The following is a 22,154-nucleotide window of genomic DNA, read 5'->3' as shown; positions in this document are numbered from 1 at the left end:
AACCTATGCATCATTACTTGCATACTGTGATCAGAGGGCACATTTAATCAAAACACAATATCCTGAAACTTATCTCAGTTATGATATTTTATTATCTAAAATATACCTACCTAATTTAATATTTTATTTTTAAAAAGTAAACTATCATTTTATGAATATTAATTATTATTAAACATGCAATTTACATTTTACAAATGTAATGTACAGTTTCAGATTTTTAATTTATCATGTCATTGTTACTATGTTCATATCAGAGAAATTTTATTTTAATCCTTGTAGATAGATTTGTGTAATCATAAAATACCTTTATTAGTATTTTGTTTATTATATAATACTGACAATAGTTGTCGATCAATACACTAAAATAGATAAAATATCTCTCATTTCAGTAATGAACGTTGTAATCGTTCACGAATGCATGATCAAGGAACAAGTGCAGAACGTCGATACAAGCGCAGTCATCGTAGGTCTCCTGGTTCAACCAATCATCAACGTCGTAGACTTAGGCGCCATCCTTCACCTGGAAGTGGAGATGAAAAAATGCATCATAGACACCATAGACATAAAGAACGGTCTCACTCAAAGGTCAGTAGTTAAAAAATGCTTTTATGTATAATATCTGTCTGGTATTTGGAAATCAATAACAAATGTCACATTAATTAAGTAAATTAAAAAAACTTAGATACAATTTTTGCAAATTTTAAACAGTTGGCGTTGTGCCATAACTAGCTTTCTATTAATACAATTTATAGTAAATAAAAATTAGATAGTTTAAACAGAAACTTCCCTACTATTAGGTATCTACTAAAACATGTGCGTAACAGACGTTAGGGTCCAATTAAATTGGTGTATACAATGTGGAAAACTGATTCTATAATTAGTAATATATATTTATCTAAACTAGTAGATTCACTGGGAGAGGGATTTTAATACTGAATTCTCTACAGTTTATTTTCCTCATTTGCAATCACATGCCATCTAAATATAAACTATACGTCTCTCCATAATTTATATTATCGAAACGCGCTCTCTAAACTTCTGGCTCAGTTTCGAAAATAACATCACGCCTCCAGTAGGCTGTTGGATGTCGTGTTTGCACTTATGTTTGTCGAGGAGCATGCCCTCAGGCGACGGCCTGTACCACCATGGCATCACACGGATGGTGCTGTGGTCAGACAACACAGTCGTAATCGTTCATCCAGAACTACACACAGGGTCAGACCACCCCAACCGCCTGCTGCTGTGTTAGTAGATGCTCATTGGTGGCCCGTAAACCCAGTCAGTATTATCTAAAGTAGTATTTATTATCAAATTAGTTACTAACAAGTAATAACTAAGAACACTTGTACCTATTTATTTTTAAAAAAAAACCATGTATTGTAAATCATTTTCTTGAGAAATTATGTTTAAATTTATCATATAGTATAATTACGACAATAATTTACTATACATAATAGAATATAAAAATTATTATTTGAACAACAGAATTACAAAATTGTAAAATAAACAAATATTTGGTTAAAAAAAATACAGCAATTTATTCCTTATTATGTAGAATGAAAATTATTAATTAGCTGCTAAAAATTTTTATAAATTAATTAAATATTGAATTAATTTTTTAATAAGTTGTATAATATATATAAGATAAACCTACTTATTGGAGTATTTTTATAAATATTAAAAGTATACTTAAACTTAAACTTTAGACGTTGTTTTTTCAATAACTAAAAAAATATATACTAATATGTATATATATTGTATATATAAATGTTTTTCAAGGCCACTACTAGTCATTAATACTTTAATATTTTCATTTGTGGGGGAAGAAAAAATAAAATTTTGTCAACAAAGCCTGTGACGTATGGCCCACGTTTCACTTCTACAGAAGAGGTCGGGATTTTTTTTCTACGCTGTCCGGTTGACACAGAAATAGATTTTTTGGAAGATTGCCTCAATGTGCGAGGGCCGCTTCATGTATGCCAGGTCCACAATACAGTTGACCAACAGTTTTCCGAACCAGGGCCATGTAGATACATTAGATCATTCAGTAGACACTTTAATTTATTTATTTTATTACGTTTTTCATATAAATTCACAAGTTCGGTTAATGTTTCCTCCGGATATGAATGGCCATGCTCCGTCCGAAAAGCGCCGCACTAGGTACGCTCGATCGTCGACAGTTAGTGTCACTCAAATGTTATCAGATTCTTGTTCTAGTCTTATTAACCGCATAACCGGACGATCTCGTGGTCCATCCGAGTGTATCCGTAAACCTGAGCTCAAACCCGTCGAAACATCGCGAAATCATAATATTCCTTCTTCATCGTCGTCGTCTTCCTATCTTCCTAGCCCGTTTCATTCATCTGGATACTCTGTGCGTAATGAAGATCGTTATTTATCCGCCTTAGATGCCCATCGTTACCGAAGACAACAAAGGCCCCTCACCAAAAGTGCTACCACAGTTTTGTTATCAGAAAAGGCTTATCCATTTGTTCATCAAACACCACGTGAAAAGACCCCGTATCGTCGCCATAAACCCAACGTACTGTTATCCATACGACCATTAAAACGGTCTCCTACAACCATCACTGCTACAATACATACACCCGAACCTGTAGAACAAGTTGTAGACCCCGTGATAACGGAGCGTGAAGCCAGGCGTAAGGAGATACAAACATTGATTATGAAATATTCAGCCTTGGACAATGACGAGGAAAACGATGATACTCCTAGTGTTTTGACTAAGTGCCAACAAAAGTATTCTTCCATTCTTACCTCTTCTGTGAGCAGTGGCGTAAGTTTGTCACGTGTGTTGTATGTGTATGGTTTGCATACGTTGATCTATTTTAATTAAAGAAAACAAATTTAAATTATCATTTGTAACGTCGAGTAAATGCAATTGACAAAATAACTATTTTCACTAATTTTTAATTAATTATAAAATAAAAAAGTTGGTCCCTCCTAAATGTACGAAATATAAACCAATTGTATTCATTCTACTCTAAAAATTAACCTATTTGATCCCGATTCTGCTTTCTGAAAGTAACTCTTTTTACGATTATTTCGAACTTTTACTAATTTATAATAACTGTCCCGTGAGCCTAAAATTTTGAAGTAAATTCGTATTTGTAATATCAAAAAAATGAATTAAAAAATTTGTTTACGAAAATCGTGAAAAATGATAATTGTGTAATTGGTTGAACGTTTTAGTAAGAAGGGACACCCTTTACCGCTGCTCGCCAAGACTTCTCAAAATATATAGGCCATGCTGAGCTATCTATTTTCGAGCGTATTCAACATTAAGTTAATGTTATTTTCTTCCTCCCCCCCTCATATACCTTGTGTTGTTTACGCGTTAAGAGGACGCTACACTCACGTGACGTCTTATCTCTGTCTTACAAATGTAAAACTTAGCAAAAACTATTTGCGCTGGTAAGAACCACTCGGACTGTAATCCAAGCTAAAATTCTCACACTATAAAGAGGAGAACATTTACTGTGCAACGACGTTTTTATATTTTCGATATCATAACTAAAAAAAAGTTATACAAGTTTGAAAATTTATTATTGTTTTAATAATGAATTTTTTTTTTATTCTGATTTCGAAAAAATAAAAACAACGTTGCTCAGTAAATGTTCTCCTTTTTATATTTTAAAACTTTGGTTACCTAGCTTGGACTACTGCTTGAGTGGTTCTTACCTGCGCAAAACAGTTTTTGCAATGTTTTACATTTGTAAAACAAATACAACACATGCTGATATAGCTTCCTTTTAAAGAATATTTGATTAATATTACAAATAAATAGTTAATTTGAAAAACGCGGGAATTTGTATATTATGTATTGTTAGCTGTATTACCCGTTTTTTTTGTTAGTGGATATTTCTTGTAGCGCCAATTTTATAAAAACAAGTCTATAAATAATCAAATAAAAAAAATAATTGTATCAATATGATATTTGAAGGTTAAAAACAATTTAAATCAATTTATGTTAAATTAAATTTAATAATATTGCATACAGACAAATAATTATTGCTTCATGCTTATAAGCCATAAATAATAAGTAGTAAATAGTAACTATTATTTTTAATGTTTAATATGATAAGACTATATAAATTCTCTAATGACTTACATTCTATTGACTACATTTAGTTTTTAAAATAATATAATTTCTCTGTTAGCTTACAATTAACAATGGGTCTTTGGCAGTTTTCTAAAATAAAAAAGGTAATATTCAAAAATTAGTTTTTAAATAAATTTAATATTTTATGCTTATCGAATTATAATGGTAATTTATAACAACCATGTAATCCATAATTTACATTAATGTGACATTTGTTGGGTTGTCAATATATAATATATGATATAAATGGTAGAATATTTTTTTTTTTTATTGATTTTTATTTTTAAACCCAAACATACACATTCACACACTATATTATAGTTAATTTATATATATTTCAACAAAAATATATATAAAATAACACTTATATTTGTAAGAATATGTATATGTATATGAAAAAAGTTGTTAACGAGGCTTTCCTTTGCCTTGTGTCCTTCTGTCTTTATGATTGCGGGCGATAAAACACGCAACTGCTGAAAATGGGTGCGCCACCTGAATGTACAAATCCCGTACGAATACCAATCGGCCATCAACAATTCGCGTGTGTGTGTGTGCCGGGCGTCTATTAATCAATTCCTACCGAATACATGATGAATATTGGGACAACAATTACGGCAACTGTTTGATCACCCTCAACAGCAGCGAGCAAGAAGTCCAGTCATTGTGGATGACGAAGAGGGACATCTGATATACAAAAATGGAGACAATCTGGCCGATAGATGTTCGTGAACCAGTTACATTTTAAAAATGATTACTTACTCTTTCTAAAAAAAAAATACAAAAAAAAACAGTAAAGTACAAAAATGATATGTGGATGAAACATTAGCGCGTGCATTTGTGGTTTTTGGCTGAATGGGGACAACTAAATACTTTTTCTCATCAACTTAATATTTGGTTGTCAATTTTTTTATATACATTGTATTATCAATACTATTACTGTTTTGACTAATGAGAAATTAATGAAAAAATATCCTATAATTTCGCTAAATATTTTTTTCTAATTTTAATTATTAATAAGAGAACATTTTTCTCCGAATTCTCGTGTTTAATTTTCGTAAAAATTTCAACTGGTATTTGCAAATATGAGATTTGCTTAAATCTATTGAACTATTGTTTAATTGTTATAATATTATCAAGGTCCTTGGTCCGTCCCAGCAGAGGATGCAATCTTTCATTTATATTTGTATTAATCTAGTATACTTTGACAAATTTCAGATCAAATCATCCAAACCCTTGGGGAAGGTACTTTTGGAAAGGTAGTTAGTGCCAAATGTCTGAAAAAGTAAGTAATAGATCATTATTTTTGTTTGCATATATATTTGTCGTACAATATTATTATTAATAATCATCATTTATAACTGAAGTCTAATAAATGTTTATCATGTAAATCTAAATCGACACATTGACATACCTACCTATATTTTAAATATAAAATTGTCTGTAATTTTATTTAGATATTTTAACACAGTTTATCTATTATATATTTTAATGTAGAGGGGGGAGGCATTTGGCATTTTGACAGATGTTTAATTACCTTTAAATCTTATTAATATAGGCCAAACCAAAAGAAATAAAAATATTTTTATGTTAATATATTAAAATTGCAAATTTTTCAGCCGTGATGAAATTGCTGCGGTCAAAATAATAAAAAATGTTGAAAAATATCGAGAAGCCGCTCGTTTGGAAATTAATGCCTTAGAAAAACTAAATGCAAAGGATCCAGAAAGTAAAAAGTATGACATTAAACTACAATTATTATTAAAACATGTTTGAATATTGTTTTATATTTTGTTGTTAGTCTTTGTGTTCGAATGATTGATAACTTCGAATTTGGCGGACATGTATGCATTGGATTTGAATTGTTGGGACTAAGTGTTTTTGACTTTTTGGTAAGCTTTTCTTGTAGTATATAAACTAAATGATAAATTAAAACAATTATATAAATAATTTTTACAGAAAGAAAATAACTACCAACCATACACAGTTGACCAGGTACGGCATATATCTTATCAATTATGTTATGCTGTCAGATTTTTACATCGCAATAAATTGACACATACTGATCTGAAACCAGAAAATATTCTTTTTGTCAAATCTGAATATGATACACAATATAATCAAAAAAAGGTAATGTATAATATTGTGAGCCTTTTCTTATCAATTATAAATATATTAATTCAAATTGGTGTTGCACAGAAGCGTGCGTATAAAATGATCAAAGATACCGAAGTACGATTGATTGATTTTGGTAGTGCTACATTTGACGATGAACACCATAGTACAGTCGTATCAACAAGACATTATAGAGCACCTGAAGTTATTTTAGGTAAAATATTTCTCTCCTCCCTCACTTAAACAAATGTTCATGTAAATATTGTTTTAGAACTTGGGTGGGCTCAACCATGTGATGTATGGTCTATTGGATGTATTATTTTTGAACTTTATTTGGGCATTACATTATTCCAAACACATGACAATCGTGAACACCTGGCAATGATGGAGCGAATTCTTGGCTCAATACCTTACAAGTAAACATTTGTTTATTGATTAGTTCAATAATTAATAATTAATAATTATGAATTATAAATTTGGGTAGGATGGCCAGAAGAAGTAAAACAAAATATTTCTATCATAGCAAATTAGATTGGGACCAATCCAGTTCTGCTGGACGATATGTTAGAGAAAATTGCAAACCCTTAAAGGTAAATAAAATTAATTACGTTCAATTAGCTTTAACAATTAAAATAATTTAATTTCCTTTTTAGAGATACATGAGCTCTGAAGAGGAAGACCACCGGCTATTGTTCGATTTGATCTCTCAATTGCTCAAATACGAGCCAACTCAACGTATGACCATGGAGGAAGCTTTAGACCACCAATTCTTTTATAAACTACCCGCTCACCAGAGACTTCATGACAAAGAAGAAAGATCACATTCACTGTCCAGATGAAAATGTCGTAATAGCCGTGGTCGCTAAACATGCACCTCTGGCTTGAACGTCTCTTCTAATTGAGATGCCAATTGTTTTTTTTTTTTTTTTTTAACTGGCCTTGTTAAGTAACATTAGCTAGGATAAGATAAAGAAAACGATATATACATAATTTGTATATAGTTACTTTTGTAATCTTTCGCGTTAAGTGTTAGTAGAATTATGAAGTTTAACTTAAGATATTATTTTCCCTCCCACGAATAGAAATATTTTTAATGTATTCAAAATTCTGTGTTCATAACTACACTTTTATATACAGATTATCTAGAAAAATTGTAAAAGTTTAATATACATAAAGAAGTATAAAACATTTACAATTTTATAGACACCGTTTATAATTTGGATAAGCTTTTAAATGATAAACCTATTGTATCCTAATAATTGAAAATATTGTTAGTAATTTCTAATAAATTTCTATTCATGAGAATTTCACAAATTTAATCCTAACTCGAAATGATACATTTATACTAACAGTGAGTTTTTTTTATATATTTACTACCTATTAATCTGTTCAAAATTCACTGTTATTTTCTTTTTATTTACTGATTATTTCTATCTAAAGATCCAACATATAAAAAGAATAAATGTTAGTTAAAAAATAATTTGTATTATAACTATACTGTGAATATTATACCCAAGAAATTCTCATAAAATTTCTGAATTAAAAATTAAGTACTTTTATTTATTATTGGTGGAAACAGTTCACTGTCCAAAAACTGTACATTTCATATAATAAAGTATGAGTAAAACAAAGTTTATGCTTTTATTTAGACTTAAAACAATTATATTATAAACAAGTTGTTTAAAATCAAAATTAAATGGACAGAGTGAACAAAAATATATTTAAGTATGCATGTTGTGATATATTCTTATAAAAAGAAAAAATATGACTAGGGTTTTGTTATAACTAAAAATAAATACAAAATACATTATCAAGAAGAAAAATCAAGTTCGTTTTCCAGTTCTCGACTTTGATCTGGCCTGTGCTTTGTCTTTGTAAGTCAGATACACGTGTGAAAAATCTGGTCTGCGAGTCTAAAACACAATTTTATTTAGTTTTTAACTATATTAATGCTCTTCAATCAGAACAGCTATTAATGTTATATTAATAAGAAAACTATTAATGTTATATTAATAATAAAAATAGCTCAAATCTCCAAGTGTTGATTAGTATTAACATTTTTATTCTTAGAATAGAAATTTGCCATTAATAATTAACATAAAAAAGGTACCATGTTTTTCCGATTAAAAAATGTAATTGTACTTTAACTTAGTTCATCCCTGTTCAAATATTCAGATTACCTCATGAAAATGCATATAACATTCCAAGTAATTCATAAAAGATTTATTTTTACATAAATTTCCTAGTTCCAAATTTAATTTAAAGTTTTAGACATTTAATTTTTTGAAAATAATAATAGTGTAATACTAAAATCTAAATAAAATAATAAGTTAATATAGTAACAACATTATACCTCAAACGTAATTTCTTCATCATTGGGTAACTCTTTTGCCATGTTATTCCCAGTATATGCTACACATCTTAGTTCCCATTCTCCAATTTCTTCGTTCCAAAATGAATTTTTTTTTATAAGTTCCTGAGATAAGTAAAACATTATAGGTACATTTGTGATGCAACCCCTTTTAATGGCATAAATAACATAATCTAGATAAGATGAATGAAAACCCATTCATAACTGAAAACAATTAATTAGAGGAAATTTCATCGAATGTAGTTTTAACAAAATTGTTTTTCATTGATTACTTTAAGAGTAAAAATATTTATGGCAGCATAGGTGCTAATAGTTATAGATTAAAAAATCAGATAGTTCTTGGAATTGAAACATCCTTATTAAGAAAATCTTGTATCGGTCTTTACTTAACATACCAAAATATACATTCAGCAGTTTCATCATTTTGTGTGAATAACTTTAATATTAATGTAAATTGACACTATTTCCCAAACACAATATTTTAAATTATAAGTGATTAAGTATTAATATTTAAAAATGTTCATAACACGATTAAAAATTTAAATATTGTAAAATTCCAATAATAGGATACAGATAATGCTTACCTTTAAATTGTATAATGGGTCAATTCACTCTAATGTTTAAGTAAACAACACAAAATTGAAATTGATAAAAGTAAATTTTGTTATGTAATGTCTAAGTTAGATGTAAACAACACATTTTGGTATGGACGTCCTATTAAAAAATTTATTTTTGGGTAAAACGGAAGTTCTTGAAATACTTTGATTAATCGATGATCATAATTATTAAATATAATAACAACATTTTTAATAAAAGTAATTAAGTAATTTAAATCTTAATAGCTTACCAAGTAATCATCGGGGACAAAATGCTCAATAATGACTTCTTGCATCTTTAACTCCTTAGAAGTCTGTTTTAGAATCTGTTTTAATTCCACTATTTCTCTTTTGCTCTCGTCTTCAGTATCTTTTAAATCTTCTTTTACAGCTAAAATAGCTGCTGATAATTTTTTCAATTTCTTACTTAATGCTCCTGATCTTTCTTGCAAACCACTGTATTTATCTTCAGTGTCCATCTTTTCAGCTTGCACTTCTTGTAAACGCATGTTTAAATTCATCTGTCTAGATTTTCTATCTAATAGCTCTTTTGCTGAATCCTCTAACAACTTCTCTTGTGCCACAGACTTCTCTAATAGATTCTCACCACCCACGATTATTTTTTTCTCCATATTCTCCAGTTTCTCCTTTAACCTAATCATTTCTTGGCGTGCTGCATCCAATTCTTCGCGTTTACTTTGTACTGCGTTAGCTACCTCTTCAGAAGCTCCGACAACCAGCCCTTCTTCTTCTCCTTCCTCCTCACCATCATCGTCTGCTTCACTAAGGCCCTTACTACTATCATCTATTTGCTTTTTCAAAGCTTCAATTTCCATTTGAAATTGTCTGAGCAATGCTTCTTTTGGATCTTCATTAGCTTTGGATGTATTTTGAATATTCTTGGCTCGGTTAGCATATCGTAAAGTGCTAATAGTTTCATCATAGTTGAAACCTGCTGGTCCCACAGTAGCACACTAAACAAATTTAATAAATAACATAATACATTTATCATCACATGCTTTGCTTATAGAGGTTAATTAATCAAAAATATTGAAAATTATAATTGTATCTTTGTATTTTAATTGATGAAATAAAAAAAAAAAATTAGAAAAGTATATAATATATAAAAAAATATACAGATTACCAGATTAATTTACCATAACGGTTTTTGAGTTTCCTCCCAAAGAATCTTGTAATATCCGTGTAAGTTTTGAATTGCGATATGGAATGTGAGTAGACTTGCCATCAACCAACGCAGAAATTACATTTCCAAGAGTTGATAAGGATAAATTAATTTTTGTTGCCTCTTTAAATCTTATACCAAGAGCACCTGTTTTTGATTGTCGTTCGGAACCCTTCATGAATAAATGTGTGCGACTTAATGGTATGTTAATGACAAGAACAACTAACATTGAAACTTACTGCCAAGTCAACCAATCGAAGTCTGCCAACTTTGACATGGTACTCGCCGGTAACGTCAGGTCGACTAGTTTCTATAGTAATTGAAAATATAGCATGTGACCGGGAACTTTCAGAATTCATAGCTGTTGCAGCAGTGGCGCCTAAAAATTAAACACCAAATTAGTTGTCCTATATTCATTATTTTAAATACTTGCGATTTTTGTTTCCAGTCATCAATAGTTGGTGCATATCATCTGCATTATTTACCACATATGTTGACAAATCTTTCACATACACACCAACATCTGGTCTCTCTTTTACTTCCAACTCAGTAGACACATGTTTACTCAACAAGTCGTAAACGCCTTCATTGTAAATTTCAAAGTAAGAAACACTAACCAAAAACCTAATAAAAACAAAATAAAATAACACACAGATTTATGGTTTAGGTTAAGAATATAATTAGACAGGTAAATATCTAAAATAACCGTAATGATATATAATTTACCAATCGTTTTATTTGTATTATTTGTATTATTATTATTATTATTATTATTTTTTTTTTTTTTTGAGATTTATAGAGTTACATTTGTCTTGTAAAAACTATTTAAATATCATTCTATACAATATAACTAACAAAACCTACTTACTTAACATCTTCCTTTGCTTTAGCAATATGACCAAATATATGGGCAAATGAATTAGGAATTATTCCATTAAGCTCGGGAGATATATGAGATCCTTCCATTGTAAATGTTTTGCCTGTACCAGTCTGTCCATAAGCAAATATTGTTCCGTTGAAGCCATCAAAAACTTTGTCGACAATTGGTCGTGCCACTTCATTATACACATCCAACTATTGAATTTCCCTCGTTAAATGATAACCGATTAAAATTATTAACCAAGAATCAACTCACTTGTTTCGAATCAGAATCAAAAACCAAATCGAACATGAAAGTCTTTGGAGGACCAACATGTGATGGGTTTGGATTTTGCACAAAAACAGCTGCATTCTCAGAATCGGCCACTACCACGGGTACACAACCTGAGGATTTCTCTTTTTTGCTTAAAGGTCGCAAACGTACTGCAACGCGGACATTTTCTATTTCTCCAGCGGTGTACACCTTTTAAATAATAAAATACAATAGGTATACTAAAAATGAAGTCAATAAGTCTAATGATATTGATTATTCAACTTACCATGGTTTTTGGTTTTAGTAAATGCGATTATACTTAAAACATGTTTACTGTAGTCTGTAATTGACTATAAATTGAATGTTACATTATTACAATGAATAATATTAACCCAACCTAATTAAAATCTGTTAAATAGGTAGGTAGTGGGTAACTATTCTGTATTGCTATTATTTAAGTCAATTGTCAATAGCCATATAAGGATTGAAAATCAGTTGTTACTTGCTAGTATCACAATTCGCATTAATATCGGATGATAAGGTAAAAGCAAAAGTGTGATTGACCCGACCAAGACAACTTTATTATAAATTATAATCATCGAATTAGTACCACGAATGGCATGAATTATAAATGTATATTGTATAATATTATACATGTAAATTAAGTCCAAATCATCTTTTTATTTTTAAGACTCGTTTTTTGGGTTTTTTTACAATTCGGTGGGGCGGTAACTATTTATCATTGAAATAATATCTTAAAAGTTAAAGGCCATTGTATTTATTGAAGTATAGGTATCTATAATATGAATGGTAGAGAAAAAAATTGCAAAAAGTCATCTTAATAAGTTTTTTAGTTGGTAGGTAATCAAACAAAAACATATGTAGGTATACTGTATACTCATAACTCATATATAATATACCTATGCCATATGGGCTATATACTAATTTATATATGAACCATAATAATCCTTAGTCAGTATAGTCCCTAAGTAGTCAGATAACAGACTTAGAATGTCACTTGACAGTTATAAATTATCAAGGCTGGGAAAGTTCACGTTTTTTTTAACTGGTTAAGTTATTTTAAAATAATAAAGTTAAGTTAAAAGTAACTTACATTTTTTTTTTTGTGAACTCGTGAAGTTAAGAGTTAACTTTGAAAAAAAAGTAACTTAACTTAGTGTAAAGTTAAAATTTGCTGAATTGTAAAAATAAAAAATAGGAGTTATAAAGATTTTAATAGACATATTCAGTATATGCAATGTCAATTATTATTCATATTATATACTATATACGTCATGTCGTAACGCATTGTATTTTGTACAAAATTTGGAATCCGTCACCCCCCACCCCACTCCCGCAGATAATAGATACCTACGCCAGAGCATCACATTATATTATATTATACCCTTCTGGACACTTTAAATTTTAATCACTGATTATATTGTTTTCATATTTTCATATGATCTGTGCGACCATAGAACAATGTGCGACTGTGCTATATCTTACATTCGTAGGTGGTAATCACGAACTAAGATAATATTACTATCTTAGTTCATGGTGGTAATCCATATTCCACAGGGCACAGACCAATACATTTTAAGGATGGATGACAGGGAATTCAACAAAATATACACATTATTATGCTTTGTGCGTTAAGAAATAAATAAAATAAAAAATTCTAACAAATATGTAGGCATAACTGTTTTATGATAGATAAGTACGTACGCAGCATCGATATAATAATATAACTAGGTAAGTAATAGGTATGTTTCTATATAGTCGTATTATGGAATAATCAAGCCACAAACTTGTATAATATTTTAATATTAATTATGTTAATACTTTAATAATATAAATATAATCGTTTGTACTTATATAGTATACCTACACAACCTAGTACGTATAGTATAATACCTAAATATATTATGCTTAATGCTTATGTTATAGATAATCATAGATATAGTTTAATAGTTGTATACTTATATAGTTATATAATATACTGTATATTAATATATTGGTATGTTAGACACAATATGTCGTCAAATAATAAAATAATAATAAAAACACGCCGTCAAGATTATAATAACGCGCGTATGTAGGTTCCCGTTGAATGAAATCGAACCGCCAGATTTTTCCAACCACGTGTCCCAATACCCGTCGAAAAATCGAGGGTCTGCCTTGGGATCGGGTTCCGGGTAGTTTTGCATCGTCATTTCATTTTTGAATTGTGCCAACATGTCCACCGTCATGTTGAGAGCTTCCGGGTTTCGGCTTGCTATGTTATGGTATTCGCAAGGGTCCCGCTGTATATCGAACAAGCAGGGGCTGTCAAAACATTCGTAGCGCGCGTTGGGGTCTGGGTCAGAGATTCGTTCGCTACACTTGCCGTCGATCTTGGCCTGGGAACGAACGTTATAAAACAGATCGTACGTAGTCAACGTGTCCATGCAGTCTGCTTTGGACACCAAACAGTTTATTTTCGATAAACGCGAACCAGCCGGACTTTCTGCAACGGCGGTCATATTGTAGTCCGGTCCTACGCTCCCGGGTTCACCGCTGTATTTCAGATAGTAGGAAATGTCACTCGTGCGGTTACCTTAAAAAAATGTTATTGGCTAATGAAATTATGGTGTAGTGTAAAATCTTAAATATACTATATTTGCAGGTATTATAGCAGTGTGGACTAGTGGTCTTGTCGGAGGGGGGGGGGAGTGTTCTCAGTGGTTTAGCAAGTGCATACCGCATGATGGATAAATAGGTATGAGTACCTAAATTATAATTTGTAATGTAGTTGGTATCGGCACAAAGTAAATCAATATCGGACGTCAAGGACATAAACCTATATATTTGTAGCTGGTTACCTAGCTATTTATGGACAATTTATTGTTAGGTAACTCATATAACCCACAAAAACAAAAATTCTTTACTTTTTACGACCTTCCAATGGTTGAAAATCAATGCTTCCTCTCCACTTGTTTCATCGATATTGATTAAAACCACCGATCTCGTACGTTTTGAAGTTTCAGTTAAACCCTGCCATTGATCAACGCCATCAATTTGACCTAAGTCTTCAAAATCACCACCTAAAATATTATACAATTATATTAATGCTAAGTTTTTTAATTTAATTATTAACTATATACAAATTTAACGGTGCGTGCTTATCATAATAAATTTCTATGTAGATTTCGTATTTTTGCCTCCCGAAAAAAGTCTCTATGGCTATCTATACTTAAGTACTTATTAAGTTGTTATATAGTTATTCTTATTCACATGCAATCCATCCTAGTAGATAACTAGTAAGTATTAGATAACCATGCTTACGATGTATTACACTATATTACCTACGTCTTCGCCTACGATATATTATAAGTTTAATGTTTATTGCTAAAGTAGGTATAATAATATTATGAAGAGTATAGATATTATATTAAAAAATTTACTGATCTTTCGGTTCAAATGTTTCAGAATACTAAAACAGTGTATTATATTATATTCACCTGCAGCAGTGTAAAGGGTAGGCAACCAATCAGTTATATGAAACAAATTTTCAAAAATTCTGTGTTTCTTTTTCAACCACGGACTCCATATTGCAGCCACTCCACGCACTCCGCCGTCAAGAACTGCTCCTTTTTCCTAAATCCGTTTTTGGTTAGTTATATTATTATATAAGAATTTTTTCACTCCAAACACTTGTCAACATTATTTATTTAGACTCTGAGCGGAGCAATGGATGTATTAATTGTACAATCAATGATAGGTGTGTTTTAGATTTTGAGCGGAGCGATGAATGTATTGATTTTACAACGATGTGTGTTTTTAAAATTTATTTTTGTATCTGTCATCACCGTTTAGAGCAGTAATACTGCTTCGATTATCTACAACAGTATCTTGTTCGACGGGAAAGTAAATCTAGTTGGTATATTCGGGTGATCAAAATTTTAAATTCTCAATAGGTAGTAGAAAAACGGTAATTTTTACGCAAAATTGGTTCCACTAGATTCATTTTCCCATCGAACAAGATACCTATTATAACCTAACCTAACTAGTCGAAGAAAATCAAAGCAGTGTTACTGTTCCGAACGGTGATGACAGACACAAAAATAAATAAAATAAAAAAAAAGACACATCATTGTAAATCAATACATTCATGGCTCCACTAAGAATCTAAAAATATATTATCATGAAATATACTTGATATAGGTACCTGCAGGGCCGTCTCCGCTCAGAATCGTTTTTCGTATACAAAGATTGAAAGATATATCATTGAATTCAAATTTCACACACCCATTACAGTGACCCACTCGACACCTAAATTGTACAGCCGAACGGACCCATTTGCCCACCTTTTTTGTGTCTGATATCACTTTTTGAAGCAAACTCTTTGATATCTAACATTTTGGGTGGTGTCTGGAAGTAAAATTGGATCTAGTTGGTACTTTGTACTTTGTATATAGTAGGTACAAGGTTTAATTTAAAAATAATTTGAATTTTTTTAAGTTATGTATAGACATAAGACATTTTTGATTTTTATTTAATAAATATTGATAAAAATAATTTCGCTCAGTCAAAAAGCTTGAACATTTAGTACAAGGTTAGTAAGTACCTCATAAAACCATTAAAGCCATTAAAAAAAATTAAAGATACATTGACACACATTTTTTTAAGGATTTGAAGTTTAAATGTTGACAAATTTCTTCAAATTCACAAACATTTAAAATTTATTTAACCTACAGTACTATAGTAAAATAAATTATTTTAATGGCAATATAAATATATTATAAAATATAGGTACTTAGTAATATTGGCTGACAGACCGCTTCTTCGTTAAGAATCGTTTTTCGTATAATCATATGCAATGATTTATGATCGAATTCAAATTTAATACACGTACATTAATACATTATACTATTATGGTGACTTCCTCAATGACAAAGTACACTCGGCACCTAGGTACTGTACAGCAAAGCCAAAGCGGTTACCTACTTTCCCTCTTTTTTATGATTTTCAATCATTAAAAATTAACTACATAATATGTGTATAGAGTATAGAGTATAGACCGATAGCGTTAAAATAATGCATTCATTATTCTTATTTTCAAAACATTGTCGTCTGTCATATTATAACGACTTAATATATTCTTATTTATGCCAAATGCGTTTGTAAAAGTTATAATATTATGTAAATTTGTTTTAATTACAAGGATTACGTATTGACATAATTAAACATACTCCTCTTAATGGCCAATTAGATCCTGAATTTCCATAACCCCATATAGGATCATCAGCCGGTGCACCGTTATCAGATATAAATAACACAATTGAATCTTCTAGCATTCCGTTATTATCTAATGATTCAATGACACTACCAACAGATTCATCCAATGAAGTCAACATTCCTGGAATTGTATATTATTAAATAAATATTTAGTATTAAGTCTAAAACCTAGATAAAATAATACAGGGCCTAAAATCGTGTGCAGTAGCACACACTATGTGCAGTAGCTAATATTAAATGTGCAGTAGCAAATTTAAAAGTGTGCAGTACTTATTTTCGGCTTTCATACATTTTTTTTTGATTAATATTCAATATTGATTATTGAAAATTACTAATTAGCATATTGTATTCGTTTAAAATCCTTAACACTAAAAATAATACCGACTACGCGTCTACACCATATTCTGGGCGGCTTATAATATAATAAGTATATTAACCCAAGCTATTTCGTTTTTAATTTTAAAATGTTCAGTCATATAGCTATAGGTATCAAGGAATTTTATAAAAGATTGTCTTAGATTGTATTATACCTAATTATTAATGAATAGCAAAAACAATTATGCAATGAAGTAATATGTGGCATGTGCACTACTAGGTCTGTGTTCATTATTTTAAAATATTTTGGTGTGGAATTAGGTGTGCAGTAGCAAAATATCTTAATTTTAGACCCTGAAATAATAAATCTAACGTAATTGGTCAAAACAATTTTGAAGAAAGAAAAAAGTTATAGACTTTATTTTGCGTATCAAGAATTGTCAAAGTGGTACATTTTACGGTAAGGTGTATTATTTTTAAATGTTGGCCTTTATCGGGATAATCAGGTTGTTATACATTTTAAGCATTTTTGGGAACTTTGCAATACAAATCTAAACATATTTCATTAATATAATTTAAGTCATCAATAACGGTTATAATCTCAATGTTAACTATTTGAAATTTATTATAATTCCTTGGTCAAATAAATCAAAATTGAGATTTGAGATTATATAATAAATTACGCCCAATCAGGACCGTCCTTAGGGGTGGGCGAGCAGGGCCCCGGCTTTGGGCTCCACGCTTTTTGCTTTCATTTGGAGACCACGCGTTTGAAAAAAGTGATAAAATTTGTTTAAAAATTGGTTTTTGCCCTGGGCTTTGCAAATCCTAAGGACGGCCCTGCGCCCAATATTAAGCAAACATTAAGATTAAGCACACAATTTACGCCCAAGATATAGGTATTAAATATTATACATATACAATAAGTATACCTACCCAGCTAAGTAGTTGCCAGTTGGTAGTTAGTATACCTACGGATATATCATATTCTATAATATATATAGGTATAATTTGAAATTTTTGAAATGATTAGAGACTAAAATTTAATACAAAACATACTTTTAATTTCAAATATTAACCTTGCAAGCTATACTAAAATACAACATTTGCATCTTCTAATTTGAAATATTGTAGGTATAACCTACCTATTTTTACCTACACTTAATAATAACATACAACTTAAAAAAAGTTTTCTTCATCTATTGTGTATTACAACTTACATTGGTCGAACATTATCCATTGGTCTTTACTCTTTAGTATACATAATTCAATGTTTGAAAGTAAAATATGTATGTAACACTAATCTCAATTATTGACAGTTAAATATATTGTAAACTGTCGACAATTTATTGATTAATTTTGTAGCATTAAGATTTCAAAAAATTAGGTCTATTTCTTCTTACCTGCATAAAGTCTTCTTTCTTTGTTTTCAATATAGTCAAATCTGATATCATTGTGTGTTTTATTTGAAACTTCCAAAATATTTGGTCCAGGTACTCCGGTATGAACGGCTAAATGACTTACCATTAAAAACATTGGTTTTCCATGATTTTTACACAACTTTATAACTTTATTAGCTTCATCGGTGAAAATGTCTGTTGCATATCGATCAACCATCTCGTCTCCTGCTCTTTCGAACCCACGCCTGGCATCTTTCCCAACCATTAATCCCTGTATGATAATTTATTGTCAAAAACGAATTACTATTTATTAATAATAAATATTTTTAAACTGTTATTATCACCGTAGAATGCGTACTGTTTCTATAACTTATGAATCCATTCCAATAACCAAAATGACTGTCGAATCCCCTTTTTACGGGGGTATGCTGGTTTTTATTTGCGCCCAAGTGCCATTTCCCCACCAAATGAGTTGAATAACCCAAATCTTTCAAATACTAAAATTTCAACAATTAACCAGCTGTAATTATGCAAAACGACTAATACAATAATAATAATCCATTATATGGTTATAATATTTACTTGTGGTAAAATTTTTTCATTTAACGGAAGTGCCAAGGGTACACCAGCAATAATTGGGAATCCTTGAAGGCCTTAAAATGTAAAACACAGTGTGAGACAATAAAATATGTGTTACAACTTGAGATGAGTTTTCGATATCTTCGAACCCCCAAACTTAAATAAATGTGAGAAATATATTTTAGTTTGAATTCGAAAACGGTTCAAATACATCCCAGTATAATTAAGTTCAGAATGTTCGATTATATGACTGCAGATTAATTCATATTAATTTTTTGTCAAGTGTAAAACTGTTTTACTACTATTATATGCTTTAAAATATGTTAATTTGTTATGTTATCACTTATGGTTATATTTTTAAATTAGAAAAAAGCTTAAATATGATTCATTTTCGAGAAAGAAATTAAGTTTTAATTCGAATACTTATAGTTCACTAAAACTAAATTTTGACCCAATTTTAGTTAAAACAATCAACTTAAGTATTTCATTAATTTAGCGACAAATAAAATAATATAATTTAACGTATTGGATAGGCGTAGGTTAACAATGAATATTAAGACACATTTGACATTTCATATCATAAAATAATATTGCATTAAACAAATAATAAAATTAACTATTTAGTAATTAGTATTTATACATATAGTAGTATAGTAATTTAGTACTGAGTACTGACTATTGGAGCATTATATTTATATATCTATATGGCTTATGCAATATAGATACTCTATATTAGTAGGTATATTGCCAATTACCATATCGAATCGGATATTTTCCGGTAAGCAAAGCAGCTCTAGACGGAGTGCAAGTTGGTTGAACATAATGGCGATTTAATATTACACCATTATACGCCAAAGCATCAATATTTGGAGTGGGTATTTGAATTGATCCATGAAAACCAACGTCGTTCCATCCCTATTAATATGTAAAAGTATAATATTATATACACACGTCACACGTTTACAATTTCTCAGTTTAGATACTAATATGTAGCCATGTGTAAATACTTGAGTACTTATTACTAAAGTTAGCTACACTTTATACGTTTGCATTGTGGTGTAGTGAATTATATACTTATCTAATACATTGCCAGAAATCATTATAAAAAAAAATGTTTCTATATTATATTATATTTTTATATTTGTTAAATTATCTGATTTAAATTATTCAATACTCCCGTACCCCTAATGTAATCCAGAATACCTGAATACTCCATTGTCAACTAAATAGGTACCTAAAATAGATTTTATCAAACATAGAAATTAGCTTTTTGTTATGTGGGTGTACGTTAATTACTGACATTAATTTTTATAAATAGAAATTAGGTACCGATTGCCAGGAAAACTCACCAAATCGTCAGCAACGATGAGAATGATATGAGGTTGCTTCTTATTAGGTCCTCGTATCAAACTGCAGTCAGATAATAGTGAAGATACAAGTATGATTAAAATACAAATAGAACAGCTAATGGACACACTCATGGTAACTTAAACTGAAGTGATCTGTAGTGTATATTATGTGAATATGATGTGACAATATTTAAAAAAAAATCGAAATCACTTTTATGTTTAGACTGTACCTATAGATTATTAAGGAAGGTAGTTTAAAAAGACGCTACGTGTTGCGGTAACTATAGTTTAGCGAGGTCAGATATTGAACAATCAAAGCCACAATACAATGTATTATAACAATGTGATGCCTTTATACCTAATAATTAATATATTGTATTGGCAATGTATGTATAAAAATTAAAATAGGATATCTAATCGACTATCGAGTGATCCGGCGCACAATACGCGTAAAACCAAAGATATTGTGGTAGTAAAAACACTTTAAAATAACAGATATTTTACATTCTAAAACACAATACCTACACTAAATACTAATATTGGTAGGTACATCCTATATATAAGCGCGCGCGCCTTAAATATTATAATTTATAACTTATAAGTAGGAAGGGCGAATTGTTATATAACCAATTTCCGAAGCCTCGGAGTGCAAATATAGGTATTACTTCTAAAAATAAGCTATAACCTATAATATCATGTAAAAAATGTATTTAGATGATGCTACCCATGCATTTGCTGTCTCCGTCTTACACACATACGCCATGGCGAATTTTCGTTCACTAGTTTCAATAGTGTGTTGTTATATTTTATATTAGTGTTTTGACTTATTATCAATTTTTTAAAAAATTACTAAATTATAATATTTATATTAAATAGTAATAATTGTAATACTAACAGTACTTGTGTTTATCATAAATTGTTTATGGGTGTTTTAACTAGGTTCATTTCATTACTAGGGGGTGTCTGGGTGTAAGTATCTACATTTATCTAATTTATAATTTCAAATACGTGAAAGTGGTATAGTAACAAGATGACTATCAAAAACGCCATCTATATTATAGGTAACATGATAATATAGGTACAATCGATTTCCATTATAATTGTCCCTATAGAAGGTAATAATATTAAATACTTTATTGTAGCTTCTTTGTTCGGAATTTTATTTTTATTTTTATTGTTTTTATTTTTAATACAAGCAGTGCATTAGAAATAAATATCTATTATTCAGACGATATTGACCCAAATTGGAACCTATTGAATGAAGTAAGAACTAACATACCAAATTCAATATCCATTAACCTTTATAGGTATCGATGCTGATGGCAATGTGAACAATTTAGAAAAAAATCGCGTCTATATAATATTATTATAATATGTAATTAGGTACCTATACTATCATGACGTCGTGACCTTAGAATAATTTTCACCTCTGAAGTCTGATGACAGACTATTTTTTTTTTTTACAGTATTTTACAACTTGTAGTTACTTATAATATAATATAGGTACTTATAAGTTCATAAAATAAAATTATTATGTCCAATATTACCCAATAACTTTTTCACAATATATTAATAAATAATAAGTGAGACAAGAGACTATAGTTAATAGTTATATTTAACCGTAAACAGGTATATAATATTATGTGAAATTGTTAATATCATTGATTATAGATAGTACTATACCTATACTATATATTAGGTATCTATAATAATTAATCAG

General features: G+C 29.8%; 3 protein-coding genes across 7 annotated transcripts; 1 reads left to right on the top strand and 2 right to left on the bottom strand.

The window, feature by feature from the left end:
* Nucleotides 1-1,284: 1,284 nt before the first annotated feature.
* On the top strand, nt 1,285-7,434 carry LOC132952504 (dual specificity protein kinase CLK2). Of its 5 annotated transcripts, none has more exons than XM_061024811.1 (10): nt 1,287-2,794; nt 4,760-4,841; nt 5,336-5,402; nt 5,737-5,853; nt 5,919-6,009; nt 6,077-6,247; nt 6,320-6,446; nt 6,504-6,648; nt 6,717-6,822; nt 6,886-7,434. In XM_061024811.1, the coding sequence occupies exons 1-10, from the start codon at nt 1,955-1,957 to the stop codon at nt 7,069-7,071; spliced, it is 1,932 nt and encodes a 643-aa protein (XP_060880794.1). In that variant the 5' UTR covers nt 1,287-1,954; the 3' UTR covers nt 7,072-7,434. The 5 variants fall into 5 exon arrangements, with proteins under 5 accessions (XP_060880791.1, XP_060880790.1, XP_060880794.1 ...); XM_061024810.1 differs by having other exon boundaries at nt 1,289-2,794; nt 4,763-4,841; nt 6,317-6,446; XM_061024809.1 differs by having other exon boundaries at nt 1,289-2,794; nt 6,317-6,446.
* A 406-nt stretch (nt 7,435-7,840) lies between these two features.
* LOC132952505 (kinesin-like protein KIF3A) lies at nt 7,841-12,031 on the bottom strand. Its single transcript, XM_061024812.1, has 9 exons — nt 11,801-12,031; nt 11,518-11,724; nt 11,251-11,456; nt 10,816-11,006; nt 10,622-10,761; nt 10,357-10,554; nt 9,451-10,173; nt 8,586-8,708; nt 7,841-8,145 (listed from the first exon to the last, which is right to left on the bottom strand). The coding sequence occupies exons 1-9, from the start codon at nt 11,801-11,803 to the stop codon at nt 8,056-8,058; spliced, it is 1,881 nt and encodes a 626-aa protein (XP_060880795.1). The 5' UTR covers nt 11,804-12,031; the 3' UTR covers nt 7,841-8,055.
* A 1,291-nt stretch (nt 12,032-13,322) lies between these two features.
* LOC132952108 (arylsulfatase B-like) lies at nt 13,323-22,131 on the bottom strand. Its single transcript, XM_061024262.1, has 9 exons — nt 20,435-22,131; nt 19,841-20,000; nt 19,089-19,159; nt 18,851-19,003; nt 18,510-18,777; nt 16,746-16,912; nt 15,015-15,150; nt 14,442-14,597; nt 13,323-14,110 (listed from the first exon to the last, which is right to left on the bottom strand). Exons 1-9 carry the CDS (start codon nt 20,564-20,566, stop codon nt 13,554-13,556), a joined length of 1,800 nt encoding a protein of 599 aa, XP_060880245.1. The 5' UTR covers nt 20,567-22,131; the 3' UTR covers nt 13,323-13,553.
* Between the last annotated feature and the right edge of the window lie 23 nt (nt 22,132-22,154).

This window comes from Metopolophium dirhodum, chromosome 9, assembly GCF_019925205.1.
Source record: "Metopolophium dirhodum isolate CAU chromosome 9, ASM1992520v1, whole genome shotgun sequence".
NCBI classification, from domain to species: domain Eukaryota; kingdom Metazoa; phylum Arthropoda; class Insecta; order Hemiptera; family Aphididae; genus Metopolophium; species Metopolophium dirhodum.
The sequence above is the reverse complement of the archived record's forward strand: the minus strand, read 5'-3'. Positions and strand labels throughout refer to the sequence as shown.

What these genes read in the sequence shown, in the direction of transcription:
- LOC132952505 (XM_061024812.1), bottom strand. An exon ending in GATGACTGGAAACAAAAATC is followed by an intron (nt 10,762 to 10,815) that starts GCAAGTATTTAA and finishes TTTAATTTTTAG; the next exon opens with GCGCCACTGCTGCAACAGCT. An exon ending in TTGTCCCCGATGATTACTTG is followed by an intron (nt 8,709 to 9,450) that starts GTAAGCTATTAA and finishes TACTTATCTCAG; the next exon opens with GAACTTATAAAAAAAAATTC.
- LOC132952108 (XM_061024262.1), bottom strand. Translation starts at nt 20,566, where the DNA reads ATGAGTGTGTCCATTAGCTGTTCTATTTGTATTTTAATCATACTTGTA. An exon ending in TCATCGTTGCTGACGATTTG is followed by an intron (nt 20,001 to 20,434) that starts GTGAGTTTTCCT and finishes ACATATTAATAG; the next exon opens with GGATGGAACGACGTTGGTTT. An exon ending in TACCCTTTACACTGCTGCAG is followed by an intron (nt 14,598 to 15,014) that starts GTGAATATAATA and finishes ATAATATTTTAG; the next exon opens with GTGGTGATTTTGAAGACTTA.
- LOC132952504 (XM_061024807.1), top strand. Translation starts at nt 1,955, where the DNA reads ATGTGCGAGGGCCGCTTCATGTATGCCAGGTCCACAATACAGTTGACC. An exon ending in AGACAATCTGGCCGATAGAT is followed by an intron (nt 4,842 to 5,335) that starts GTTCGTGAACCA and finishes GACAAATTTCAG; the next exon opens with ATCAAATCATCCAAACCCTT. An exon ending in TAAGTGTTTTTGACTTTTTG is followed by an intron (nt 6,010 to 6,076) that starts GTAAGCTTTTCT and finishes TAATTTTTACAG; the next exon opens with AAAGAAAATAACTACCAACC.